The 27,228-nt window shown below is 50.6% G+C and overlaps 1 protein-coding gene and 1 pseudogene across 1 annotated transcript in view; one reads left to right on the forward strand and one right to left on the reverse strand.

The window, feature by feature from the left end:
- The window catches only part of LOC140898106 (uncharacterized), a 72,104-nt pseudogene extending 61,739 nt beyond the window's left edge, over positions 1-10,365 (forward strand).
- Positions 10,366-21,224: 10,859 nt separating this feature from the next.
- Positions 21,225-27,228, reverse strand: part of LOC140898107 (uncharacterized) — a 36,412-nt gene continuing 30,408 nt past the window's right edge. Inside the window, exon 8 of the mRNA XM_073311558.1 lies at positions 21,225-26,964. Within this exon, the coding sequence (XP_073167659.1) occupies positions 25,841-26,964 (1,124 nt within the window). The 3' untranslated portion in view covers positions 21,225-25,840. The remainder of the gene's footprint in view (positions 26,965-27,228) is intronic.

Genomic DNA, 27,228 nt, shown 5'->3' on the forward strand with positions numbered 1-27,228 from the left:
AAACCCCCTCTAACCCATCCACGTAGCCGGGTCTGGCCCCTCACCTGGGGCACTCCAGCACACAGGCCTTGCTGTGTGAGCAGCTCTCAGCCAGCAGGTTCCACGTGCCTGTAGGAGGCTCATCACCCAGCAGCTGGGGGCCACCATGCGGGCTCGGTAGGGCTGCTGGCCACGGGGCCCAATGGGTGTGGGTGGGATCTCGGGAGTCACGTCCCAGGGATCTGCCCCGCTCCCCAGCACTGCTCCAGCTCTGAGCTGTCGCCGCTGCCTGGGACCTGTGGGGCCCCACCGGCCTCCCCGGGGGAAGAGCCACATGGGACTGGTGCAGAGGCTGGGCCAGTCTCAGCCAGTCACAGGGGACAGTGTGGGGGGGCTCAGCTGGGTGGGTCCTGCCAGGCAGGTGGGTCCTGAGGGAGCCTGGCCCGGGTAGGCTCTGCTCCTGCTCCAGCCTGGCTGATTGCACCACTTCCAAAGGGCCAGAGTTATCCTGCCCCAGGACCAGCTCTGGCTGCGCTGCCGGCTCAGTCTGGCAGACACAGTCACCTCCCACCAGGGCCAGCTATTGTGGCTGGGGGTCAGGGTGTGGCAGAGTAGGTCTCTAGTGGGTCTGGGAGGGTGCTGGGCAGTGCGGGGTGGGGAGATCTGTGTGTGTCGGGGTGCTGGGAAGTGGTGGGGGGGTCTGTGCGGGATACTGTGCAGTTGTGGCGGTGGGGGGCACTGGGCAGTGAGGGGATCTGTGAGGGGGGCTCTGGGTGGGGAGGTGCAGGGCACTGGGCAGTTGTGGGAGGGCTGTGGGGGGTGGTCAGCGGGGGCACTGGGCAGAGAGAGGAGCTGTGGGGGAGTTCTGGGTGGGGGGCTGTGCTTGGCATAGTGGTCTGTGGGAGGGCATTGGACATGGGAGTTTGTGGGGGTCTCTGGGTGGTGTGGCACTGGGCGTAGGGAGTCAGAGGGGTGCTAGGCAGGGGGGTAGCATGGTGCAGCATGGGCCCGCCCCCAAGGGGAAGAAGCATGATGGCAGTGCAGGGCCGGGCTGGCCAGTGTGCGTCTGGCAGCTCCTGGTTTGTAAACAGTGCCCTTGTACTGGGCTGGGTGGAGCGGGGCTGTCCCTGCCATGCCATGACCCATCTCCCATTGCCCCCGGCCAGCCCCTTGCTCTGAGGACTCTGCCCCCCTGCCCCATGTCCCCATTGCCCCCATGGGGGCCCACAAATATGTTTAGCACCAGGCCCACAAAACGTTAATTCACCCCTTTTTGGGTTGCAGGCTCTGGGATGGAATTGGGGTGCAGGAAGGTTGCAGGCTATGGGGAGTTTGAGTGAGGAGTGCAGGCTCTGACTTGGGCAGGGGATTGGGGTACAGGAGGGGGTGCAGACTTGTGGGCTCTGGGAGGGAGTTACCAACTCAGCACGTTATGTAAGAGAAAGGAGTTGCAGTGATTTCATATAGACATAGAGCCCTGGTCTACACTAGGACTTTAGGTCGAATTTAGCAGCATTAAATCGATGTAAACCTGCACCCGTCCACACGATGAAGCCCTTTATTTCGAATTAAAGGTCTCTTAAAATCAATTTCCTTACTCCAACCCTGACAAGTGGATTAGCGCTTAAATCGGCCTTGCCGGCTCGAATCTGGGGTACTGTGGACACAATTCGATGGTATTGGCCTCCGGGAGCTATCCCAGAGTGCTCCATTGTGACCGCTCTGGACAGCACTCTCAACTCAGATGCACTGGCCAGGTAGACAGGAAAAGAACTGCGAATCTCATTTCCTGTTTGGCCAGCGTGGCAAGCTGCAGGTGACCATGCAGAGCTCATCAGCACAGGTGACCATGATGGAGTCCCAGAATCTCAAAAGAGCTCCAGCATGGACCAAACGGGAGGTACAGGATCTGATCGCTGTATGGGGAGAGGAATCCATGCTATCAGAACTCCGTTCCAGTTTTCGAAATGCCAAAACCTTTGTGAAAATCTCCCAGGGCATGAAGGACAGAGGCCATAACAGGGACCCAAAGCAGTGCCGCATGAAACTTAAGGAGCTGAGGCAAGCCTACCAGAAAACCAGAGAGGCGAACGGCCGCTCCAGGTCAGAGCCCCAAACATGCTGCTTCTATGATGAGCTGCATGCCATTTTAGGGGGTTCAGCCACCACTACCCCAGCCATGTTGTTTGACTCCTTCAATGGAGATGGAGGCAATAAGGAAGCAGGTTTTGGGGACGAAGAAGATGATAATGATGATGAGGTTGTAGATAGCTCACAGCAAGCAAGCAGAGAAACCAGTTTTCCCGACAGCCAGGAACTGTTTCTCACCCTGGACCTGGAGCTAGTACCCCCCGAACCCACCCAAGGCTGCCTCCTGACCCAGCAGGTGGAGAAGGGACCTCCAGTGAGTGTACCTTTTAAAATACTGTACATGGTTTAAAAGCAAGCATGTGAAAGGATTACTTTGCCCTGGCATTCGCAGCTTTCCTGGATGTACCCCCAAAGCCTTTGCAAAAGGTTTCTGAGGAGGGCAGCCTTATTGCGTCCTTCATGGTAGGACACTTTACCACTCCAGGCCAGTAGCACATACTCGGGAATCATTGTACCACAAAGCATTGCAGTGTATGTTTGCGGGCGTTCAAACAACATCCGTTCTTTATCTCTCTGTGTTATCCTCAGGAGAGTGAGATATAATTCATGGTCACCTGGTTGAAATAGAGTGCTTTTCTTCAGGGAACACTCAGAGGAGCCCATTCCTGCTGGGCTGTTTGCCTGTGGCTAAACAGAAATGTTCCCCGCTGTTAGCCACAGGGAGGGGGGAGGGTTGAGGGGGTAGCCACGCGGTGGGGGGAGGCAAAATGCCACCTTGTAACGAAAGCACATGTGCTATGTATGTAATGTTAACAGCAAGGTTTAACCTGAAAGAGTGTAGCCACTGTTTTATAAAATGTGTCTTTTTAAATACCGCTGTCCCTTTTTTTTCTCCACCAGCTGCATGTGTTTCAATGATCACAGGATCTTCTCCTTCCCAGAGGCTAGTGAAGATTAGAAAGAAAAAAAAACGCACTCGAGATGAAATGTTCTCTGAGCTCATGCTGTTCTCCCACACTGACAGAGCACAGATGAATGCGTGGAGGCAAATAATGTCAGAGTGCAGGACAGCACAAAATGACTGGGAGGAGAGGTGGCGGGCTGAAGAGAGTAAGTGGCGGGCTGAAGAGAGGGCTGAAGCTCAAATGTGGTGGCAGCGTGATGAGAGGAGGCAGGATTCAATGCTGAGGCTGCTGCAGGACCAAACCAGTATGCTCCAGTGTATGGTTGAGCTGCAGCAAAGGCAGCCGGAGCACAGACTGCCACTGCAGCCCCTGTGTAACCAACTTCCCTCCTCCCCAAGTTCCATAGCGTCCACACCCAGACGCCCAAGAACGCGGTGGGGGGGGGCCACTGGCCAACCAGCCACTCCGCCACAGAGGATTGCCCAAAAAAAAGAAGGCTGGCATTCAATAAATTTTAAAGTTGTAAACTTTTAAAGTGCTGTGTGGCATTTTCCTTCCCTCCTCCACCACCCCTCCTGGGCTACCTTGGTAGTCATCCCCCTATTTGTGTGATGAATGAATGTGAAGCAACAATGACTTCATTGCCTCTGCAAGCAGTGATCGAAGGGAGGAGGAGAGGGTGGTTAGCTAACAGGGAAGTAGAGTGAACCAAGGGGCGGGGGATTTCATCAAGGAGAAACAAACAGAACTTTCACACCGTAGCCTGGCCAGTCATGAAACTGGTTGTCAAAGCTTCTCTGATGCGTACCGCGCCCTCCTGTGCTCTTCTAACCGCCCTGGTGTCTGGCTGCGCGTAACCAGCAGCCAGGCGATTTGCCTCAACCTCCCACCCCGCCATAAACGTCTCCCCCTTACTCTCATATTGTGGAGCACACAGCAAGCAGTAATAACAGTGGGAATATTGGTTTCGCTGAGGTCTAAGCGAGTCAGTAAACTGCACCAGCGCGCCTTTAAACGTCCAAATGCACATTCTACCACCATTCTGCACTTGCTCAGCCTGTAGTTGAACAGCTCCTGACTACTGTCCAGGCTGCCTGTGTACGGCTTCATGAGCCATGGCATTAAGGGGTAGGCTGGGTCCCCAAGGATACATATAGGCATTTCAACATCCCCAACAGTTATTTTCTGGTCTGGGAATAAAGTCCCTTCCTGCAGCTTTTGAAACAGACCAGAGTTCCTGAAGATGCGAGCGTCATGTACCTTTCCCGGCCATCCCACGTTGATGTTGGTGAAACGTCCCTTGTGATCCACCAGAGCTTGCAGCACTATTGAAAAGTACCCCTTGCGGTTTATGTACTCGGCGGCTTGGTGCTCCGTTGCCAAGATAGGGATATGGGTTCCGTCTATGGCCCCACCACAGTTAGGGAATCCCATCGCAGCAAAGCCATCCACTATGACCTGCACATTTCCCAGGGTCACTACCCTTGATATCAGCAGATCTTTGATTGCATGGGCTACTTGCATCACAGTAGCCCCAACAATAGATTTGCCCACTCCAAATTGATTCCCAACTGACCGGTAGCTGTCTGGCGTTGCAAGCTTCCACAGGGCTATCGCCACTCGCTTCTCAACTGTGAGGGCTGCTCTCATCTTGGTATTCATGCGCCTCAGGGCAGGGGAAAGCAAGTCACAAAGTTCCATGAAAGTGCCCTTACGCCTGTGAAAGTTTCGCAGCCACTGGGAATCGTCCCAGATTGCAACACTATGCGGTCCCACCAGTCTGTGCTTGTTTCCCAAGCCCAGAATCGGCGTTCCACAGCATGAACCTGCCCCATTAGCACCATGATGCATGCATTGGCAGGGCCCATGCTTTCAGAGAAATCTGTGTCCATGTCCTGATCACTCACGTGAACGCGCTGACTTCTCCTCCTCGCCCGGTATCACTTTGCCAGGTTCTGGTGCTGCATATACTGCTGGATAATGCGTGTGGTGTTTAATGTGCTCCTAATTGCCAAAGTGAGCCGAGCGGCCTCCATGCTTGCCTTGGTATGGCGTCCGCACAGAAAAAAGGCGCAGAACGATTGTCTGCCGTTGCTCTGACGGAGGGAGGGGCGACTGACGACACGGCTTACAGAGTTGGCTTCAGGGAGCTAAAATCAACAAAGGGGGTGGCTTTACATCAAGGAGTATTTCAGGCAGGACTTCACAGAGGGTTCCAATAAGAAATGGTGCACCTAAGTTATTGTTCTTATTGGAACAAGGAGGTTAGCCTAGCCTCTGATTGATACATGGCTAGATTTACCTCGCTGCGCCTTCTCTGTGAATGACCGCAGTGTGACCTAGAGGAATGAGTCCCCTAGACAGAGAAGGGGGGGAAGCAAATGAGTACAAAACAAATCTGGTCTATTTCTTGTTTTGATCCACTCCATCTATCTTTTACATCTTTGGCTGGCAGCAGACGGTGCAGAAGGACTGCATGCCAGCCACATCTCATGGCTGCTCGGCAGAAGATGGTACAGTACGACTGCTAGCAATCCGTATCGCCTAGCCATCCTCATCTCTTGCCTGCCCGGCAGAAGATGGTACAATACGACTGCTAGCAATCCGTATCGCCTAGCCATCCTCATCTCTTGCCTGCCTGGCAGAAGATGGTACAATACGACTGCTAGCAATCCGTATCGCCTAGCCATCCTCATCTCTTGCCTGCCTGGCAGAAGATGGTACAGTACGACTGCTAGCAATCCTTATCGCCTGCCTGCTCACCATAAGATGGTTCAATAGGACTGACTGCAGGACTAAAGAGAATGACCTGGTCAAGTCACTCCAAATTTAGTCCCTGCGCCAATGTCTGCCCAGGCACTCCCAGCCGACGTGGCCAGGAGCACCTCGGACATGATGAGGACGGCTACCAGTCATATTGCACCATATGCTGCCAGAAGGCAATGGGTTGCTGCTGCTGTGTAGCAATGCAGTACCACGTCTGCCAGCACCCAGGAGACATATGGTGACGGTTACCTGAGCGGGCTCCATGCTTGCAAAGGTAACTCAGGAAAAAAGGCGCGAAACGATTGTCTGCCCTTGCTTTCACGGAGGGAGGGAGGGAACGGGGGCCTGACGATACGTACCCAGAACCACCCGCGACAATGTTTTAGCCCCATCAGGCACTGGGATCTCAACCCAGAATTCCAATGGGCAGCGGAGACTGCGGGAACTGTGGGATAGCTACCCACAGTGCAACGCTCCGGAAGTCGACTCAATCTCGGTACTGTGGAAGCACTCCGCTGAGTTTATGCACTTAATGCACTTACAGCATTTTCTGTGGGGACACACACACTCGAATACATAAAACAGATTTCTAAAAAAACAACTTCTATAAATTCGACCTTATTCCCTAGTATAGACATACCCAGAAACTGATAGAAGACTCTTTTAAATATTCAAAATGTGAGATGCAGAGTTTGAGGGAGGGCATGTCTGTACAATATCAGTCTCCTGGCTGGAGCAGGAACGTAGCCCTGCTGCACTTGGATATGATAGTGAGGAGCTGCAGTGTCTGAGCATTGACAGTCTAGGGATGGGGAGCCCCCAGCCTTTAAGAACCCGGCCCCAGGAACCTGCCCTCTGCTCTGGGGCTGACATGCAGCGTCCTGGGAGGGGAACTAAAAACACCTCTGCACCCCACCCCCACCCCTAGACCTGCGAGCACAGCATGTGGCTCATCCCACCGCGTAACCATCACCCCCTCGCCCCCTCTGGAAACGGGGGTTTTGTCCCCACACAGGGTCTGGCAGCGTCTCCCCCCCCCCGCTTAACCCCGACTCCCACCCCCCACCCCCGATTTTTCCCCTCCAGCCTCTCTCCTGCCGCTGTCTACAGTAGCTTGATCCCCCCCGCCAGTAAATTTCTGCCCCCTGCTCAGATCCTGACACCGCCCCCGCTGCGATTTGCCCCCCTTGATCCTTTTTAACCCCTCCAAAGAGGAGGCAGCAAATCGTAAGGAGAAGTAAGGGCAGAGAGAGGGTAGGGGCAACAGCGAAGGTTACTGGGCGTGTTCAGTTCGGGTGAGACTGCTCGGGGCACCTGCAGTAGGGAATTGGGAGAGGGAGCTTTTTGTGTCGTTGCACCGGGCAGGAAAGTGACTCTGCACCAACGGCCCCTCCTCGCCCCAGCTCTGCTCCGGGGGGAGCGGGGGTCTGCGAGCCCCGGAGCTGCTGCCTCCCCCCCCGGCTCTGCCCCCCTGAGCGCCGGCAGGAGCCGAGCCAGCGCCGGGAGAGCGACCGGGCCGGGCCAGGGACCAAGTCTCCCAGCCCGAGGGGAGGGGAGGGGGCAGGAGAGAGACAGGGGCAGAGACTGGCAGGCGCAGCAGCAGCAGTCAGTGGGGAGCGAGGTTCCCGGCTCCCTGCCCAGCCCCATTCCCTGCAGCACCCTGGGCAGATTGACTTTCCTGGGGAGAAGGGGAGGGGCAGGCAGAGGAAAAGCCAGTTCCTGCCTCTGTCTGGTCCCTGCGCTGCTGGGGGGATGCGCTGTCCTGGGGACCGCGTCAGGGGATCCCCCCAAGCGGTTCTTTTGGTCCTGCTCTTTTCCAGCCCTTGGTTCACACACTCTGTTGCTGGGGGGTTAAAATGTGTCAGTGGGTTTAGTCATGGTGGGAGGGGGTCTGCATTGCTCTGTAGAATTTTTAGATGCATCTAAATGATTGAGGAGCTGAAATCTCACTTTTCAAAACAGACTTTCAATGAGAGCCAAGCTTGTAATGTGCCTCTGGCTGTGTCTACCCACAGTAGCTGCACTGCTTTGTCTATCCCCTTAGAGTGACATAATCCCCCTGGCATTGACACAATGACATCCTCTAGCCCCCTCCTATCCATTCAGCATGCTGCTGCAAAGCTCATTCTCCTGGCGCTTTGCTTCGACTATGTCACCCCTCTCTTTGCTAGCCACCCCTTCTAGAATTATAGAATCATAGAAGATTAGGGTTGGAAGAAACCTCAGGAGATCATCTAGTCCAATCCCTTGCTCAAAGTAGGACCAACACCAGCTAAATCATCCCAGCCAAGGCTTTGTCAAGCCGGGCCTTAAAAACTTCTAAGGATGGATATTCCACCACCTCCCTAGGTAACCCATTCCAGTGCTTCACCACCCTCTTCTCTGTCACATCTAGCTGCTTGTCTTCCCTGTGGACATCTTTCATGGTCTATTCCTCTTCTTCCTGTCATCTTTCATTTGCTACTGGGATGCTGACCTGTATTTGGCAGGTAGGGATAGCTCAGTGGTTTGAACCTTGGCCTGTTAAATGCCAGGGTTGTGAGTTTAATCCTTGAGGGGGCCATTTAGGGATCTGGGGCAAAAATTGGGGATTGGTCCTGCTTTAAGCATGGATTTGGACTAGATGATCTCCTGAGGTCCCTTCCAACCCTGATATTCTATTATTGTCTCCTTGTGCTCCCCCATCTGTTGTGTCTTGTGTAATTATATTGTAAGCTTTTTGGGGCAGGGACTTTTTTTGTTCTGTTTGTACGGCACAAAGCACAAGGTTCTGGCCATGACTGGCAATTCTAAGTGCTATGGCAATACAAATACTGTAGTTATTACTATTATTATGATTTATTTATTTTTGACCATATAAAAGGGTTTATACTTGGACAGCTTATTCCCTTTAACTATATGAGTAGAAAATCATCCCCTACAAGCATGAGTAGCTCAATTGGTACAGAACCTCTGTGTAGATTAGGCCACTTTTGAAAACAGGATTTTGGTTTCTAAAACACTTCAGTGCTTTTGAAATTTTTATCCCTCCAGACCAATTCTTTTTCCTCGCATTGCATTGTCTGGAACTTCCATCTGAAGGGAAAGAACCAGCGGGAAATTTAAATGTGAAATGTGCCATATACCAGTGTCAGAGAGCAGGTCCAGATGACACTGCCATAAACATGCTGGTGTCTCCCTGGATCCTGTCTATACTGGTGCTGCTGGGGTTGCCAGCACTGTTAGCGTTAGGGATTTCCAAGAAATATCTAGTGCAGAGGAAGGTAAATGAGGCTGAGTTTAGAACCCTGGGTCAAAAATTCTTTATAACAAATACTTAGTGTGGATGGAACACACCTGAACTCAGCTGTTCTCTTTCTTCCAAGCAGGATTTCCCCATTTGGAAAGCGTACATGATGTTCATGATGGAAGGAGAGGAAAAGCTGTGGGTGCCTGACCTCCAGGTCTCTGTGGGAAGGGAGATCCTGAGAGGGGCCTGCAAAGGTGAGGAACTGGCTAAACTGATTTGAAAATCATCAGTGGATTAAGGAAGAAGCTGGGATTCCCACAAAGGCCCCGTGAGCTCCTCCCATTCTGCCTCATCTCACCCAGACAGGTGTCATATCCTCACAGTGGATATCACTTATCGCTTCCCACTCTCCATGACTGACCCCTGGCAGTAGCTCCCTCCCTCTGGGTGTTTAGGTGGGATGTGGAAAATGAATTGGTCCCCTCCTCTCTCTCCTCTGGGGAAGGGTTTGGGGGACTCAGCTCCTGATGTTTCAATCTCTCTAGCATTTATTTGTTCTTATTCCTCCATTTCCCATTCCCCGTCTGAGGTTCCCTTCCCCCCCAGCACAGGGAGCGACTCCTGTCTGGATTCTGTCTTTGTCCCAGCAGGTGATGGGACGCTGAGTGAGAGCGAGGAGGAGACTCCCCAGCAGGAAGGTGCTGAGCCCAGGATGGTGTCAGGAAGAGTCGAAGGGGATGTTTCCCAGAGCCCCGAGCCTGTGAGAGTCAGTTCAGGGTATCTAGCCATGACAGAAGCCAGCCAGGGAAGGGAGGGAGTAAAACTACTCAGAGGGGAAGAGGAGTCAGGAAACTCAAAGAAATCATTCAGCAGAGAAACCTGAGAGAGGAGAGATCCATGACACGTGGGGAATGTGGGAAGAGTTTCTACTGGAGATCAGCCCTCATTGTGCACTAGAGAATCCATATGGGCGAGAGACCCTATAAATGTGAGAAGTGCAGGAAAAGCTTCAGTCTGAGCTCGATCCTTTTTGAGCACCAGAGAATCCACGTTGGAGAGAAGCTTTATAAATGCTCTGACTGTGGAAAAAACTTTAGAGCCAGGAGGTATCTTATTCAGCATCAGAGACTCCTCCTGGGAGAGAAACCATACAGGTGCTCTGAGTGTGGGAAGAGCTTCAGCCAGAGCTCAACTCTTATCAGGCACCAGCAAATCCACACAGGAGAAAGACCCTACAAATGCCATGACTGCAGGAAAAGCTTCAGTCAGAGCTCCAACCTCATCATGCATCAGAGATCCCACACGGGAGAGAGACCATACATATGCCCTGACTGCGGGAAAAGCTTTGGCCGGAGCTCAATCCTTATTCGACACCAGAGAACCCACATACACTAGAAATTCACAGTTTTCCTTTATTGGAGCCTAAAGCAGTGCAAATAAACTAGGAAATGCATTGTCTGGGGAGGGGTAAGGGAACTGACGTGCTGAGAGGCAGAGGAAGGTGCTGGTTACTGAGATTGTAGGAGTCAGAAAGGGGTGTGAGGATCCATGGCCCAGATCCTCAAAGGTACTTAAGCATTGCTCTGCTCAGTCTTGCAACACCTAATTCCTCAGCACCCTGCTGCCCAGTGGAATTCACTTCCCTCCCCGTACAATGCGTGGGTAGAGTTAGGTATCCAGGGAATAGATTCCTGAAGCCAGCAAACTGTGCGGGGAGCTGTCGAAGCTACCCAGGAGTGAAATGCCAAGCAGAGGGGTGGGGAGAGGAGAGGGGCTTAGCTGTCTAAGCAGTTGACCTGGTGCACAGGGCTCACAGGCCAGATAGGACGTGTTTACACTGCCGCTGGGAGTGTGCCTCAGCCCAGGTAGACAGATTTGCACTAGCGGGTCTTGACCTGCCACACTAGCAGTGTGAACATCACAGTTGGGCTGAAGCCAAGGATGTTGGTTGGGCTCAAGTGCCTGAGATGCAGCCCAAGCCACAATGGCCACACAATTTTTATCATGCTAGATCGTGGCTTGGTAATGTGAGTCTTGTTTTCAGCTGCAGTGTAGACATACTGTCAGAGAAAAACACCGTTCTCACTCTCAGGTTGGGTGCGACAAGTCAGATACACTTTATTATCTCAAGCAATTGCCTGGAGGGAGAGAGTGCACTAGGACACAGGGTTTCCCCCACCTAGGCAGGTCTCTCCCAGATAAACAATTAGAGCGAGTATTTATGCCTTTATTACAGACAGTAATAAGCAACAACTGCATATTGTTTATACATATTCCTTCATGATATCTTATTTTTCTTACCATTTCTCTTATAGTCTGCATTCTATTCTTATCTAATACAAGGTCACAAGAGCCTCTTTCACAGTTGTTTTCTACTCGCTTCACCCTATCTCCGCTTCTACAAACCTCACGTTATTAAAGCTAGAGTTAGCCTGACTCCTGCTCATTTCAGAGGCCTGCATCCAAATTCCCTTTATCTATCTGCACAATACCCAATAGGGCCCTGTGCAGACCCCGCCTGGGAGGCTGGGCCCAGTGCAGCTGCCCAGAGCCCTTATTTGCAGGGACCCAGCTGTCCATGTCTCACTGTCCTCTCTCTCTTGTGAGTCTTTTTATCATTTAAACAACAAGAACGTGACTCTGACCTCATACTCCTGGCCATTGTGGAGGTGCACGTCTGGGGCATGAGCGTAAATAGGGCAGGTAGAGGGGAATGAAGAGCTGCAGTGACCTCGGGGAATGCCTGAAATAAAAGGTTCCTGGTGCTGATGGGCACCTGGCCCCCGTGGCTGCCCAAAGCCCCAGCTGGCAGCAGGGGGCAGGTTTCTCTGGGCTCTCTCTGGTCCATTCGCTCTGGAGGTTTCTTTCTGCTCAGGAAGGAGAGAAGGTCTCTGGCTGGATCCCCCCTGTACTGCATTTCTGTCCCGAGGGGAGCATGAGAATGCTCTGATTATTGCCAAGGGCGGGGGAATCACAACCCAGATCCACAGAGGGACTCGGGCATGGTGGGGCTCAGCGTTTGGGGGCCAAGGAACTCACAGGAACAGCACCATGATCCACAGAGCCTGAGGTTGGTGCCTGGGCCCCCTCTCCAAAGAATGGGCTGAGATTGAGATAGGTGCCCCTGAAAGGGAGCCACAAAACCCAGCATGCTAGATGGTACCTTGCCTTGACTAGCCAACGGGAGGTGCCCAGCTGAGGGGTGTGTTCTAAACCCCACTCCTCTCACTGAGTTAGATGTGTAAGTCCAGGCTGCAGGGAGGTGCCCAGCTCTGCTTGTGAGCCATGCCCAGGAGCCCTCTGCCTGGAGTCAGGTGGGGCCAGTTATTGCAAGAATGCATTGGGCACCTGTCTCATTCCATGCACAATGGCTGGAGGAGACAGTGGTGACACCACTCATGTTGGAGATCCATGTTCAATTCTACCATGTCGGGGAAAAGAGAATTTGAATGGGAATTTCCTAAGTCTTAGCTGAGTGCCCTGGCCTATGGGATATTCTGATGTGGGGCTTCTAACAACTGGGCTAAAAGTTATAAGAGAGATAGTCCCTCAGCCAGATTTTGGATGGGACCTGATCTGGTAGGTGTTCTCAGCACCCACCCACTGGATCGTAGGTGGCTGAACACCTGCCTTTCTCCATGGATCACTCTGGGGCTGAGGCAGGGCACATAGGGGTCAGGATACCCAGAGTGCGGCAGGCATACGCATGCCCAGAGACATGTAGGTGCTGAGGGAACTGTCACTCTGCATACTTAGGGGAGGAGTGAGTTTAGGCTCCCACAGGGTTCAGTGGGAGTTCTGTGTGTCACAGAGGAGCATAAAACAGGGATTTAGCACCTAGGTCTTGGGTTAGTGGCCTAATTACCCATGTGGCTTGGGGCGCTCCCTCCATTTGGGATCCTCAGCTGCAAATCCTCTCCTGGCATCAGGCCAGGTCAGCCGCTCAGATAGCCCAGGCTGGAGCAGCCTAAACCGTCTCTCTGCTGTCTCCTGGTCACACCCAGTCTATCTCTCACTCTTGCCCTATGTTTCCCTGTGCCCCCCCGCTGTCTTCTGTGTGGGAACTGTGCTGCCCCGACTCCCTCCATCTCTGGCCCTCCTGCTGCAGGGCCTGTGACCTAAAAGATGTTAGGGGTGCTCAGAGCACCCCTACAGGATCGGGCCTGGCTGGGGAGCAAGGATTCCCCAGCCTCATTTAAGAATCTGACTTCTGGGGTGCTGGCTTGAGCGGGGGCACTGAGTGACTCCATAGCTGTGGGGTGGTGTCAGCCTCTAGGCAGATTTGTGAATGTCGACCAGTGGAAACATAGGTGCTGGGAGGACATAGGTGCCTATGGGGTTAGGTGGCAGCTTTGACGATGTCAGTGATGCCCAGTGGCAGAATTAGGTGCCTGATGAGGCAGAGAGGCACCTGAACACCTTTGTGGAGCTGGGCCCATGTTCCCCTTGTTATCTGTAATTCCTCCATGATGGACCCCACCGAGTGCCCCCGACCTAGTGCACTCCTTCCTGGACAGCAGTCAGCAGGGGCTGGAGGCAGGAGATATGGGGGGCTTGTGCAAGGACATGTCTGGTGCTAGATCAGAGTGCACTTGTGGGGATGTTCTCCACACCCAGAGAAGAGACAGCACAAGGAAACCCAGTTAATCTGAGAGAAGCAATGCTGGCAGTTGAAAGGAGCCCAGGAACAGCTGGGCTGGACTGTGCAAACACCGAAGCTTGATTTGATTGACTGATTTATTAAGCTTAGGCGCCATCTATATGCAGCTTTTATACAGACTTAATTAAATTGTTTTCTGATCAGCAACAAACTAAATTTAAGCTATTTTTAAAGCATTCTTAAACTGATTTAAATGTAAAAAGAAAAGGAGTACTTGTGGCACCTTAGAGACTAACAAATTTATTTGAGCATAAGCTTTTGTGAGCTACAGCTCACTTCATCGGATGCATTCAGTGGAAAATACAGTGGGGAGATTTATATACATAGAGAACATGAAACAATGGGTGTTACCATACACACTGTAACCAGAGTGATCACTTAAGGTGAGCTATTACCAGCAGGAGAGCGGAGGGGGGGAGAGGGGGGACCTTTTGTAGTGATAATCAAGGTAGGCCATTTCCAGCAGTTGACAAGAACGTCTGAGGAACAGTGGGGGGGATAAACATGGGGAAATAGTTTTACTTTGTGTAATGGCTCATCCACTCCCAGTCTCTATTCAAGCCTAAGTTAATTGTATCCAGTTTGCAAATTAATTCCAATTTAGCAGTCTCTCATTGGAGTCTGTTTTTGAAGTTCTTTTGTTGAAGTATTGCCACTTTTAGGTCTGAAGACGTCAAGAATTATAACATTCAAAAACCAGTTGGAGAACACTTCAATCTCTCTGGTCACTCGATTACAGACCTAAAAGTGGCAATTCTTCAACAAAAAAACTTCAAAAACAGATTCCAGTGAGAGACTGCTGAATTGGAATTAATTTGCAAACTGGATACAATGTACTTTTTCCAATTCAAATATAATCTTTTTTTAAGATGGGGCACCCAGAACACAGTATTCAAGGTGTGGATGTCCCCTAGATTTCTATAGTAGCATTATAACATTTTCTGTCTTATTATCTGTTTCCTAATGGTTCCTAATTTTCAATTCACTTTTTTGACTACTGCTGCACATTGAGTGGATGTTTTCAGAGAACTATCTACAATGACTCCAAGATCTCTTCATGAGTGGTAACAGCTAATTTAGACCCCATCGTTTTATATGTACAGTTGGGGTTAGATTTTCAAATGTGCATTGCTTTGTACTTATCAACACTGAATTTCCTCTGCCATTTTGTTGTCCAGTCACCCAGTTTTGAGAGATCCCATTGTTGCTCTTCATAGTCTGCTTTGGATTTAACAATCTTGAGTAATTTGTATCATCTGCAAACTTTGCTACCTCACTGTTTACCCCCTTTTCCAGATCATTTATGAATATGTTGAACAGCACTGGTCCCAATACAGATCCTTGGGGGACCCCACTATTAACCTCTTTCCTATATTTTAATCAATTACTGATCCATGAGCGGACCTTCCCTCTTATCCCCTGACTCAAGAGCTTTTAGTATGGGACCTTATCAAAGGCTTTCTGAAAGTCCAAGTACTCTGTATCAACTGGATATAGTTGTCCAACTTGTTCACATGCTTGTTGAAATGCTCAAAGAATTCTAACAGATTGGTGAGGAATGATTTCCCTTTACAAAAGTTATGTTGACTATTCTCCAGCATATTATGTTTACCTATGTTTCTGATATTTCTGTTCTTTACTATTGTTTCAAGGAATTTGCCTGGTACTGAAGTTAGGCTCACTGGCCTGTAATTGTCAGGCTCTACTCTGGAGACTTTTTTTTTTTAAAAATTGCATTGTTAGTTATCCTCCAGTCATCTGGTACAGAGGCTGATTTTAGCAATAGATTACTGTACATACCACAGTCAGTAGTGCTGCCATTTCATATTTGATACAGTGTTGTTGTAGCCATGTCAGTCCCAGGACATTAGAGAGACAAGGTGGGTGAGGCAATATCTTTTATGGGACTAACTTCACTGTGAGTGGTCCCTTGAAATATGTGTTAACTAATAATGCTAAACAGTCTGTTCCACTTTGTATTTAGCTGGGACACTATGAGTACATTTCCCAGCCCTGAAGAGCTCTGTGTAAGCTGGAAAGCTCGTCTCTCTCACCAACAGAAGTTGGCCCAATAAAAGATATTATCTCACCCATCTTGTCTCTCTAATTTCATATTTTGAATTCCTTCAGAACTCTTGGGTGAATACCATCTGGTCCTGGTGACTTATTACTGTGTAATTTATCAATTTGTTTCAAAACCTCCTCTATTGACACCTCAATCTGTGACAGTGCCTCAGATTTGTCATCTAATAGGAATGGCTCAGGTGTGGAAATCTTCCTTACATCCCTGCAGTGAAGACCAACGCAAAGAATTCATTTAGCTTCTCTGCAGCAGTCTTGTCTTCCTTGAGTGCTCCCTTAGCACTTTGATCATCCAGGGCTTGTACACACTAACGCTTACTTCAGTATAACTCAAGTCACTCAAGGGTGTGGAAAAGCCCCCCCACCCTGAGCAATCTAAGTTACAGTGACCAACACACCGGTGTGGACAGCGCTGTGTCAGTGGGAGAAGCTCTCCCGTCAACATAGCTACCGCCAATCGGAGAGCTCCCTCCCGTCAGCATAAAGCGTCTGCACTCACAGCCCAACAGCAGCTTCACTGTAGTGATTCTAGTGTAGACTAGCCCCCAGTGGCCCCACTGGTTGTTTGGCAGGCTTCATGCTTCTGATGTACATCTTTCTTTTTCTTTTCTTTTTTCTTTTGATGTTAGGGTTTGTGTCTTTTGCTAGTTGGTTTTTGCCCTGCCTCTTTATACTTTTACACTTGCCAGAATTTCTGCTCCTTTCTATTTTCTTCAGTAGGATACCAAGCAGTTCAGCTATATTCGCCACTTGGACAGATCCTGTACTCCACTTAGGACCAAATCAAGAATTGCCTCTCCCCTTGTGGGTTCCAGGACTAGCTGTTGCAAGAAGCAGTCAATTAAGGTGTCAAGAAACTTTATCTCTGCATCCTGTCCTGGGGTGACATGTACCCAGTCAATATAGGAATAGTTTAAATCACACATTATTATTGTTTTTTGTAGCCTCTCTAATCTCCTTGAGCATTTCACCATCACCATCCTGGTCAGGTGGTCGGTAGTATATTCCTACCACTATATTCTTATTATTCAAGCATGGAATTACTATCCATAGAGATTCTATGACACTGTTTGAGTCATTTAAGATTTTTACTATATTTGACTTTATGCTTTCTTTTACATATATTATCACTCTCCCACCAGCATGACCTACTCTGTCACTCCCATAAATTTTGTACCCTGGTATTACCATGTAGCTTTGATTATCATCATTACACCAAATTTCTGTGATGTCTATTATATCAAGGGCCTCATTTAACACTAGGCACTCAAATTCACCCATCTTGGTATTTAGATATCTAGTATTATTATTGACAAGCACTTATAATATTTGTCAATAATTCGTTGTCTGCCTTCATGTGATATAATTGAATGGGACTTTTTTTCGATTGACTTTTTCTCTTCAGTTCCTACCCATACTTCAGCAATTTCTATCCTCTCCTCTTTACTAGGATATAGAGGAGACCCTTTGATAAATCCTCCCCTAAGGCTCTCTCTGTCCAACCCATGTGCTCTTTAACACCTGTCACCTTTCCCCCAGCCCTTTGTTTAAGGGCATTATACCAGCAGAGCTATATCAGTATATTTATGCAGCTATGCTTGTACAATTTCCTCATGTAGACAACCTTTAAACTGGTACAACTATTGTGTGAAAAATGTTATACTCGCACAAGGCGGTGGGGGCCTTGCAGGGGGGTGGGTGGAGGAAAGGAGTGACTCAGCAGGCGGTGGGGCCTCATAGGAAGGGGCAGGAATGGGAAGGGGCAAAATGAGGGCAGGTCTTGGGAGGGGGGAAAAGGTGGAGTGGGGGTGAAGAGGAGCAGAGTGGGGGAGGCAGCGTGGGGGGAAGAGTGGGAGTGGGGCTTTGGGGTGGAGCACAGGCAGGGCTATGGCCCAGGTGTCCGCACTCTCAAAGGCGGCGAGCCGGTGACATGCCTCCAAATGGAGGTGCACAGCATCCTGTTTGGGGAGGCTTAGTCTCCCCTGGCCTATTATACCTGCAGCCCATGGTCCTTCTGCTGGGCTCCCTTCCCCTCAGTTGCTCAGTCTTGGTGCTGGACTCCCAGCCGCTCTGGGCCTAAGGAGCTTGTCCCTCACGCTCAGGCACAGTCACGCCCGGGGATGGGGGTAGAAGAGGTTGAAGTGTTTTAGGGAGGATATAGCCTGAGTCCCCCCAGGCCATCAAAGGATGTGTATTGAGGGAGGGATAGCTCAGTGGTTTGAGCACTGGCCTGCTAAACCCAGGGTTGTGAGTTCAATCCTTGAGGGGGCCATTTAGGGATCGGGGCAAAAATTGGGGAGTGGTCCTGCTTTGAGCAGGGGGTTGGACTAGATGACCTCCTGAGGTCCCTTCCAACCCTGATATTCTATGATTCCCTCACCCTGGGACAGGAGGGATGGTCCAGGCCTGGCTCATGACAGTTCATTGATGGGTACAGGGAGGTCGAAGAGGGAGGGATTCAGCATAAGGTGGGCACCCGCTGATTCTGTTATTTGTGGATGAATGGGACTATTGCCATCTCTCTTGGGGCCATTGTAGCTATGCCAGACACCAATGATGCTCCCATAGGATCTCCGCAGCCAGGAGGGTAAATTCTGTAGGAAACCTCAGAGAGAAACCCAGAGAGAGAGACAGGCCCATTCCTGTTTGAGCTAGAGCTTATCTGAAAAAAATCAATCTTGATTTAAAAATTGCCTGTGATGGAGAATCCACCGTGACACCATGAACTGAAACAATTTGGGGGAGGGGCAGCGCGGTAATTTTTCATTCCAATTTAGTACAAAGCCAAATTTCAAAATCAGGAAGACAGCTTCCCTCCCCTGCACAGGTCACCGCGGCAGCAGGTTACCCTGTTCTATGCCTGGCTGAGGGGCTTCTTTAGAAGTATTGTATTCACTCGTATGTATAGGACATTCTGTCAGCTTCATGTATTTATCTGGTCCCCATCATGATCTTCAGTACGTTTCTCCTCACAACATACTTGGTAGGGCAGTGCTAGCATCCAAATAGGGATCTGAGGTGCAGAAAGGCTAAGGGATTTGCCCAAAGGGAGGCTGCAGCAGCACAAGGGATTGAACCAAGGTCTCACAAGTGATAAGCTAGATCCTGGACCGCTGGACCACCCTTCCTCTTCTCTTACAGCACTCCAGTCTGGTGGTCACAAGGGCATAAACCACCAGGGCAAGTCCATATCACTTCCTGTCCAGCTGCTGATGGAAGAAGAAAAAATAATCACAGTGATTGTTGCTATGTGGGTGTAACACAAACTAATCCAGTCCTGCTGTTTGGCCCCCCTTAGTGGCTAGACTGCCTCTAGAGAGTCTGCTGCTTCTTTTGGGTTGTTATGGGTGGGGTAAAACCTCAGTGAAGTTGGTGACTGTAACCACCCTTCAACTGGGATAAATGTAAGAAACAATGAAGCTCCTTTATAGAATGAAATAACTGAAACAATAGCAGCCTCCACCCAAAACAAAAGTACATGTCCCCATCCAGAATCTGAGCTTTGTGGAGAAGTTTTGCTGGCTAGTGTTTTGTGAAGGTTTGTGTGTCTGGAAGGGAAGCAGCAGAACAACCACAGAAGTTGAGATAAAGGGCAGCAAGAAAGAAAGGAGGCCCTGTGAAAAGCCAAGGGAGAGCTTTTGGGCAGAGTGCTGGCTGAAAGACCTTTGAGCTGTGATCAAAGAAACTGTCTCCTGTTGTTTGATTCCTCTTGTATTCAGGAAAACAGGGCTTTGTACATTCTTTGCAAACAAACAGGATTGCACCAAAGAAACACCTGACTCTATCATTAATTTCTCTTCCTAGTAGAAGCAACTCACAGGACCCCAAAATCTGGTTACCAACTTGGGTCAAAAAGGGGTAACATGAGTTAATGATGCTTTAGCTCAGGCAGTATAGGCTCCTGGGGTGAGGTCCCATGTTGAAAAGCTACAGCTGACCCCAGCTAGTAGCATCATTATATGGGTATTTAGGATCAGTGAGGAGAGTCCACAAGGCTACTTACCATAGCTGAAGCTACCTAATGCAGGATAATAGGGTTTATCAAGACATTTATCTCCTCTGGCCTGCATTACCTGGGTTCACCTAGAGCAGGGGCAGGCAAACTTTTTGGCCTGAGGGACACATCAGGTTTCTGAAATTGTATGGAGGGTCGCTTAGGGGAGGCTGTGCCTCCCCAGACAGCCAGGCTTGGCCCAGTCCCAACCCCCTATCTGACCCCCCCCTGCTTCCCGCCCCATCCAACCCCCTCTGTTCCCTGATGGCCCCCCTGGGAACCCCTGCCCCATCCATCCCTCCCTGCCCCCTACCGCCCCATCTCTCATTCCTGACTGCCCCCCCCGGGACCCCTGCCCCATCCAACCACCCCTTCTCCCTGACAGCCCCCAGAACTCCTGCCCCCAACTGCCTCATCTAACCCCCCCTCCTTCCTGACTGCCCCCCTCCGGGACCACTGCCCCCATTCAACCCACCTGTTCCCTGGCTTCTGACCGCCCCAACCCCTATCCACACCCCCGTCCTCTGACCACCACTCTGAACTCCCCTGCCCTCTGTCCAACCCCCCCCCCCCCGCTCCCTGCCCCCTAATCACACTGCCTGGAGCACCGGTGGTTACCGGAGCTACAGCCGCGCCACTCAGAGCGCCAGGACAGCCAGCCACCCCACCGTGCAGCACAGAGCACCGGGTCAGGCCCTGGCTCTGCAGCTGTGCTGCCCGGCAAGAGCTCACAGCCCTGCCACCCAGAGCATTGTGAGCTGAGCCTGCAGGGGAGGCTGAACAGCAAGGGAGGGGCCAGGGGTTAGCCTCCCACGTCAGGAGCTCAGGGTAGGGTTGGGCAGGAGGGTCCCACGGGCTGGGCCGTAGTTTGCTCACCTCTGACCTAGAGCCAGCTACATGTGTTCATCAACAGCCCCCAGAGACGTAAATGAGGCCAGAGCCCCAGCTGGTGTGAATCAGCCCTATCTCCACTACAGTCAATCCCCAGCTGGGTGTAAACTGGTGTTGCTCCATTGGACTCAGTGCACCAGCTGAGTATGTGTGCCATAAAATGTACTTATTTCATAGACATTGGCTGAAATTCCCCTTGGGCAGAGGATCAGCATGAGAGCCAGGCTCTGCTTATTAAATCCAGGTAAATAACTGACTTTTCAGGTCACTGGCAATTCCTAAAGAAAATTAGGAAAAAAAGATCAGGTCGACCTAAAAACAATTTTTTTTAAAGTTTAAGTGTATTGAAAAGTCAGAAAAAATGGTTTTGGATCGAACAAGGTTTCTGATTTCAATACTTTTCACATTAAAAACAATTAAAGGAAATTATGAAACAAAATGTTGTTCCAAACCAAAAATCAAAATGTTTCATTTCCAAAAACATCAAAAAAAATGTTCTGGTTTCTTTTCTTTTTGTTTCTCCAAAATTTTTTGCCCAGCTCTACCATTTACATCCTGCTCCAGGCCTACATTTGCTCGCTCACAAACACACACACAATTCTCTGTGTGTTCCAAGCATGATTCATATTTAAACAGAAGTAATTAACATTTATTAATTGTACTACAGTAGCAATGAACAGGCCCAGTTCTGATTGGGGCTCCATTGCACCGAGCGCTACATAAACACATAGAAAGACATGGTCTCTGTGCCAAAGAGTTTACAATTTAAACAAGACAAAACAGAGAAAAAGACAGACTACAGATAAGGAAATGACTGGAAGTTTTCTCCACATATATATTACCAAACACATATATGAAGTACAGCTAGACTGACAGAGGGATATGCATGGTGATTATGACTGGCCAAAACATATGCTGTCTAAACTTTTTATTGATAGAAATTTGAATTTTGACTAACATATTTTTCATGAAAAGGAAAATATATGATTTCTGAGGAAAATATCAGTTTTTCATCTAAAAGACAAAACAAAACAAAAAGCAAAACCCTGAACTCCCTCAAAATGAAATGTTTCCATTTGGAAATTCTGCCAAGGTTGCTTCATGAGAATTGTAGTTCAGTTGTTTCATATCCCCATTCTACTCGATGGGCCGGGTTCCCCAGATGGATTTCATCTCCCATGATGTATCGTGGCCATGGGACTTCCATGATTCACCACCTTCCCTCAGCAAGGCATCATGGGAGATGAGGGCCAACTAAGGAGCCTGGCCATAAAGGAGAATGGGGGCAAGAAGCACACAAACTACATTTCCCATGAGGCACCATGGTGTCCTTTCAGAATTGAAATATTTCCATTTTGCATTTAAAAGTTGAAATTTCCTGTGAAAAATTTCAACAAAAACATTTCCCCCCTCATTTTCATGATAATTTTCCATGGGACCAACTTTAATGTGATTAGATAGATAGATTGATAGATAAGAGCAGGAGTAGTCAATAGGTGGACCATGGGCCAAATCCGGACCACCAGACACTTTTGAATAGACCCCAAAATGTTATTTACTTATTATCATTATTGTTGGGATTTTTAAAATTATGTTCTCTGGAGTCTGGACCTTGATTATACTTGACCAAGAAATTTGGATCTTGAGAAAAAATAACTGACTACCCCTGGGTTAGAGGGTATTAAATCCCCCTTAATCCCTCAAAATAGAGCACAAATGGGACTGAAGTGGGGCTTTGCCCTTGGTCTGGACTGCATACGGGTGAAAGAACAGGAAACATCCCTTGAAACACATTTGTGAATGCTGTTTCCTGTATTGTGACCAGCTGCATAGAGAGGGAGCTACAGGATTTTTGTCCATCACTATGGAGAGCTCCAAAACACAGGAACTGCCCAGAATGCATGTGTGTGGCAGGAGGGGGCAATACACCAGATGGCACAGCTAGCTTGTTATCTCCCCTCCTGCCACCCCAGAGAACCAGAGGCCTTCATCACTTTGGATAGTTTGGGGCTTTAAGAAAAATAAAATTTCCCTTTGGCTCCCAATTCCTCGCAACCCCAGAAAAACAATCCATTCATGCAGTGCCCACCTCTTTCACCAGAACCCCTGCTTCCCAAGGCAGCCACTCCCTCCCCCACTCAAATACCAGCTCCCTCCCTCCTCTGACTGTTCCTCTCCCTACACCACACACACACCAATCCCCTTATCCTCCTAAGCACTGTGGGCTAAGATTTTCAAAGGAACCTTGTCATAAATATAAAGGGAAGGGTAACCACCTTTCTGTATACAGTGCTATAAAATCCCTCCTGGCCAGAGGCAACATTCTGTTATCTGTAAAGGGTTAAGCAGCTCAGCTAACCTGGCTGGCACCTGACCCAAAGGACCAATAAGGGAACATGATACTTTCAAATCTTGGAGGGGGGGAAAAAGGCTTTTGTTTGTGCTCTTTGTTTACCTGTTGGTTCTCTCTTGGGACTCAGCTCCAATCCGTCTGTCTCTGATCCCCTGATGAGGAACCCAATCGTGAAGACCCTCATCTGGTTGGGGACAGGAGCCTTGGGGATGCCTGGCTACCACTCCAGCTGCTCCCAGATCCTGCTATAGCCTCATTTGGGTCAGGAATCTGTTCCTTAGAGTGGTCATCATCCTCCAGCTGCATGATTAACTGTGCTTTGGTGAACTTTTGAATGTGGAACCCTCTCTTTTTGCACAGGATTACAGTGTCCTTCTTAAGGAGATGGTGATAGGCCATCACTTTGCTGTTCCCAAGTTGTTGTGGACTCACAGGCCTGTGTGCTCTTAGCTCCCCCATGGTTTCTAGGGAGAACCCCTAGTGTGCCAGCCTTCTCAAGGTCACCACCTCCTTGCCAGGGCCAAGCCACAGGCTCTTCTGCCCTGAGACTGCTCACTGCAGTCCCCAGGAGGACCCCATTACTGCACAGTCCTTCTCGCTGGTCACACCCTCCCAGGAGTTAAGCGTAGCTCCTCCGCCCCTGAAACTGCTCCTCTCTGAGCCTTCAGCATGCCTGGTCCTCATTAGCCCTCCTTCCTTTTACTGCTCCCCAGTCACTTACTGCAGGAAGTGCCATCCACGGGGTGCAGTACATCCCACCCCTGACACCAGTTGTCACAGAGTCTCTGGGCGATGTTCTGGAACTACTCCCTACGAAACCAGACAGGACTGGGGTGAGGTCTCCTCTCTGTGAGCAGCCTGTCTACAGGGCAAAAAGCTCACACAGCTTCCACCTTCTTAGGCCTGACCTCAGAGCATTCAGCATCCTCTGCCCCTCCGTGTGCTTCCCACAGCGAGTCCACCCAGGCGGGGTCCTGGGGAAGCCAGAGGGTCCTGCACCCCAATTTCGCAGTCAGACGTGACTCTTAGCCAGCCAGTAAAAGAGAGGTTTATTAGATGACAGGAATATGGTCTAAAACAGAGCTTGTAGGTACAGAGAACAGGACCCCTCAGCCGGATCCATTTTGGGGGGCAGTGAGCCAGACAACCTTGTCTGCACTTCACTCCACGTCCCCAGCTGGCCCCACACTGACTCACCCTCCAGCCCCGCCTCCTCTGGGCTTTGTCCCTTTCCCAGGCCAGGAGGTCACCTGATTCTTTGTTCTCCAACCCTTTAGCTCTCACCTTGCAGGGGGGAAGGGCCCAGGCCATCAGTTGCCAGGAGACAGAGTGTCGGCCATTACTCTCCCTTATCCCACCACCTAGAGACTTAAGAAATGCATAGGGGAAACTGAGGCACCCCTATAGTATTCAGAGGAAACATTAAGAACAGTCCCACTTGGTCACAGCAGGTACTTGTCCCAGTCCTGCGGACGCTGATTCATAAAAGTCCTCAGCATCATCCTCAGGGTCCCATAAAATCTCTCCACCAGCCCGTTCATGCTGCTGCTGCAGCTCGTGCAGCTCTTTTTCAGGGTCTCGCGGTCTCTCACAGGGGAAAGGCTTTTGTTTGTGCTCTTTGTTTATGTGTTTGTTCTCTCTTGGGACTGAGAGAGACCAGACAGAAATCCATCTTCTCCAACCCCCTAGTCAAACCAGGACCAATCCCCAATTTTTGCCCCAGAACCCTAAATGGCCCCCTCAAGGATTGAACTCAAAACCGTGGGTTTAGCAGGCCAATGCTCAAACCACTGAACTATCCCTCCTCCAAGATTTGAAAGTATCATGTTCCCTTATTGGTCCTTTGGGTCAGGTGCCAGCCAGGTTAGTTGAGCTTCTTAACCCCTTACAGGTAACAGGATGTTGCCTCTGGCCAGGAGGGATTTTATAGCATTGTATACAGAAAGATGGTTACCCTTCCCTTTATATTTATGACAAACCTAAAGGACTTAGGCCCCCAAAGACTTGGGCACCCAAGTCCCAGGGAAATTCAATGGCAGTTCGCTAACCCCATGCTACCTATCTATGATGCTAAGAGATCTTCCATCACTGTAGCATCTGGGCACCTCACAACCTTCAGTGCATTTCTCTTTGCATACCTCTGCCAGGCAGGGCAGAGCTATAACCCCATTTTACAGATGGGGGACTGAGAGCCACACACACAAAGGCCCAGGTTTACAAAGGTATCTAGGTGCCTAAAGCTGCAGATAGGCAGCTGGAGGGATTTTTTGAAAGCACTGGAGGAGGTTAAGCACTAGAGCTAGCCAAAAACATTTTGAGGGAATGGTTCTCTGTTGGAAGGGGCATTCTGTCAAAATAGGAGAAATGGATTAGTTCTGATGAAATTTCACTGAGGAAAAATAAAATGAGATGGAAACATGCCTAGAAGGCGGAAAGGTTCTATTTCTACCTTTTGGGGAGGGACCATTTTGATTTTCCTTTTAAAAATGATTGTTTGTTTCAATTAAAAAATATATATATTGCATAATACATATAGTATACGTGTGTGTGTGTGTGTGTGTATTATATATAAATAAATAAAAACATATAAAGTCACAGCCAGAACATGATGGAATTTTGTTGCATGGGAAATTTCTACTTTTTTTGGTTCCCTTTTGGAACTGAATTTTTAGGCATCTTTCAGCACCCAAATACCTTTAAAATCTGACCTTAAAGTCCATTTAAATCAATAAGAGTCAGGAGCCTAAATACCTTTGACAATCTGGGCCTAAGTGATTTATGGAAGAGCAAGAAACTGAGTTTGGGTCTCCTATCCCCAGGCAGGGCCCTGACCCTGGGCTATTCCTCAGGGCTGCGCTCTACCATGCCTCCGTGTGGGGACAGCCCCCCATCACAGGTGTGCCTTCTGGTGCCTTTGGAGCAGCGGGTCGCTGGCACAGCACTTGCCCAGGTAGGGCCCGTTCCTGGCACAGGCTCCTGGCGGCAGGCGGCAGGGTTTCTCACCCCTATGGGTGCGCTGGTGCGCCAGGAGGGTGGAGTTCTGGCTGAAGCCCCTCCCGCAGGCAGCGCAGCGGTAGGGTGCCTCCCCGGTGTGGGTGCGCAGGTGCACAAAGAGGGTGGAGCTCTGGGAGAAGCGTTTCCCGCAGCGGGCGCAGGGGTAGGGCCTCTCGCCCGTGTGGACGCGCTGGTGCCGGGTCAGGTTGGAGCTGGCGCTGAAGCGCTTCCCGCAGTCGGTGCAGGAGTAGGGCCTCTCCCCGGTGTGCACACGCCGGTGCAGGGTCAGGTAGGCGTTGCGGCCAAAGCCCTTCCCGCACTCGGGGCAGATGAAGGACTTCCCCTCCTCCTCTGGGGCAGAGGGCAGCTCTCCGGCGTGGGTGCGCTGGTGCCGCGCGAAGTTGGACCGCTCGTGGAAACCCTTCCCGCAGTGGGGACAGGTGTGGGGCTTCTCCTGGCGATGGGTGCGGCGGTGCCGGGCCAGCGTGGAGCCCTCCCGGAAGCTCTTCCCACACTCGGGGCACCGGTGGGGCTTCTCCCCTGTGTGGGAGCGCAGGTGCTGCATCAGGTGGGAGCTCTGGCCAAAGCGCTTCCCGCATGCGTCGCAAGCATAGGGGCGCTCCCCTGTGTGGATGCGCCGGTGGGTGGCCAGGGCTGAGCGGACGGGGAAGCCTTTCCCGCACTCGGGGCACTGGTGGGGACGCTCGCCGTGGGACCGGCGGTGCTTGCTGAGGTCTGAGCCACGCCGGAAGCCTTTCCCACACTCGCTGCACACATTGGGCCGCTCCCTGGCCTGGCCCTGACTCTCCACAGCTCCGCCACAGGGAGGGGATGGGCCCCTGGTGGGGTGCTGCCCAGAGCCTGGCTCACACTCCGACTCTGAGGGCGAGTTTCTCTGCTGCCTTCCTGAACTGCCCTCAGTCACACAGGCTGCTCCCTGACCAGGGCTCTGCACCTGCAGCTGCGCAGGGGTGTCCTGTTGCGGCCTCTCCTCCTCCTCCCTCGCCATCCCCTCGGCAGCTGCAATTGAGAGAATCCAGAGATGAGTCAGTGTCTCTGCAGGCAGCAAGGGAACATTGGGAATGGGGATGCTAAAGGGAGTGTCACAAAGGAATTGAGAGGGTCAAAAATCAGAAGCTGATTCCCCAAACCCTCCATTCTCCCAGAGGAGAGAGAGCAGGGCCAGGCCTGCCCCCGCAGCCCGTCTGAGCAAGCATGGGAAGGGATCTCCAGCCAGGGTGGGCGGGAAGCGCTGAGTTGAGTCCGCCATGAGGATATGACCTG

This window comes from Lepidochelys kempii, chromosome 14 (genome assembly GCF_965140265.1).
Source record: "Lepidochelys kempii isolate rLepKem1 chromosome 14, rLepKem1.hap2, whole genome shotgun sequence".
NCBI lineage: Eukaryota > Metazoa > Chordata > Testudines > Cheloniidae > Lepidochelys > Lepidochelys kempii.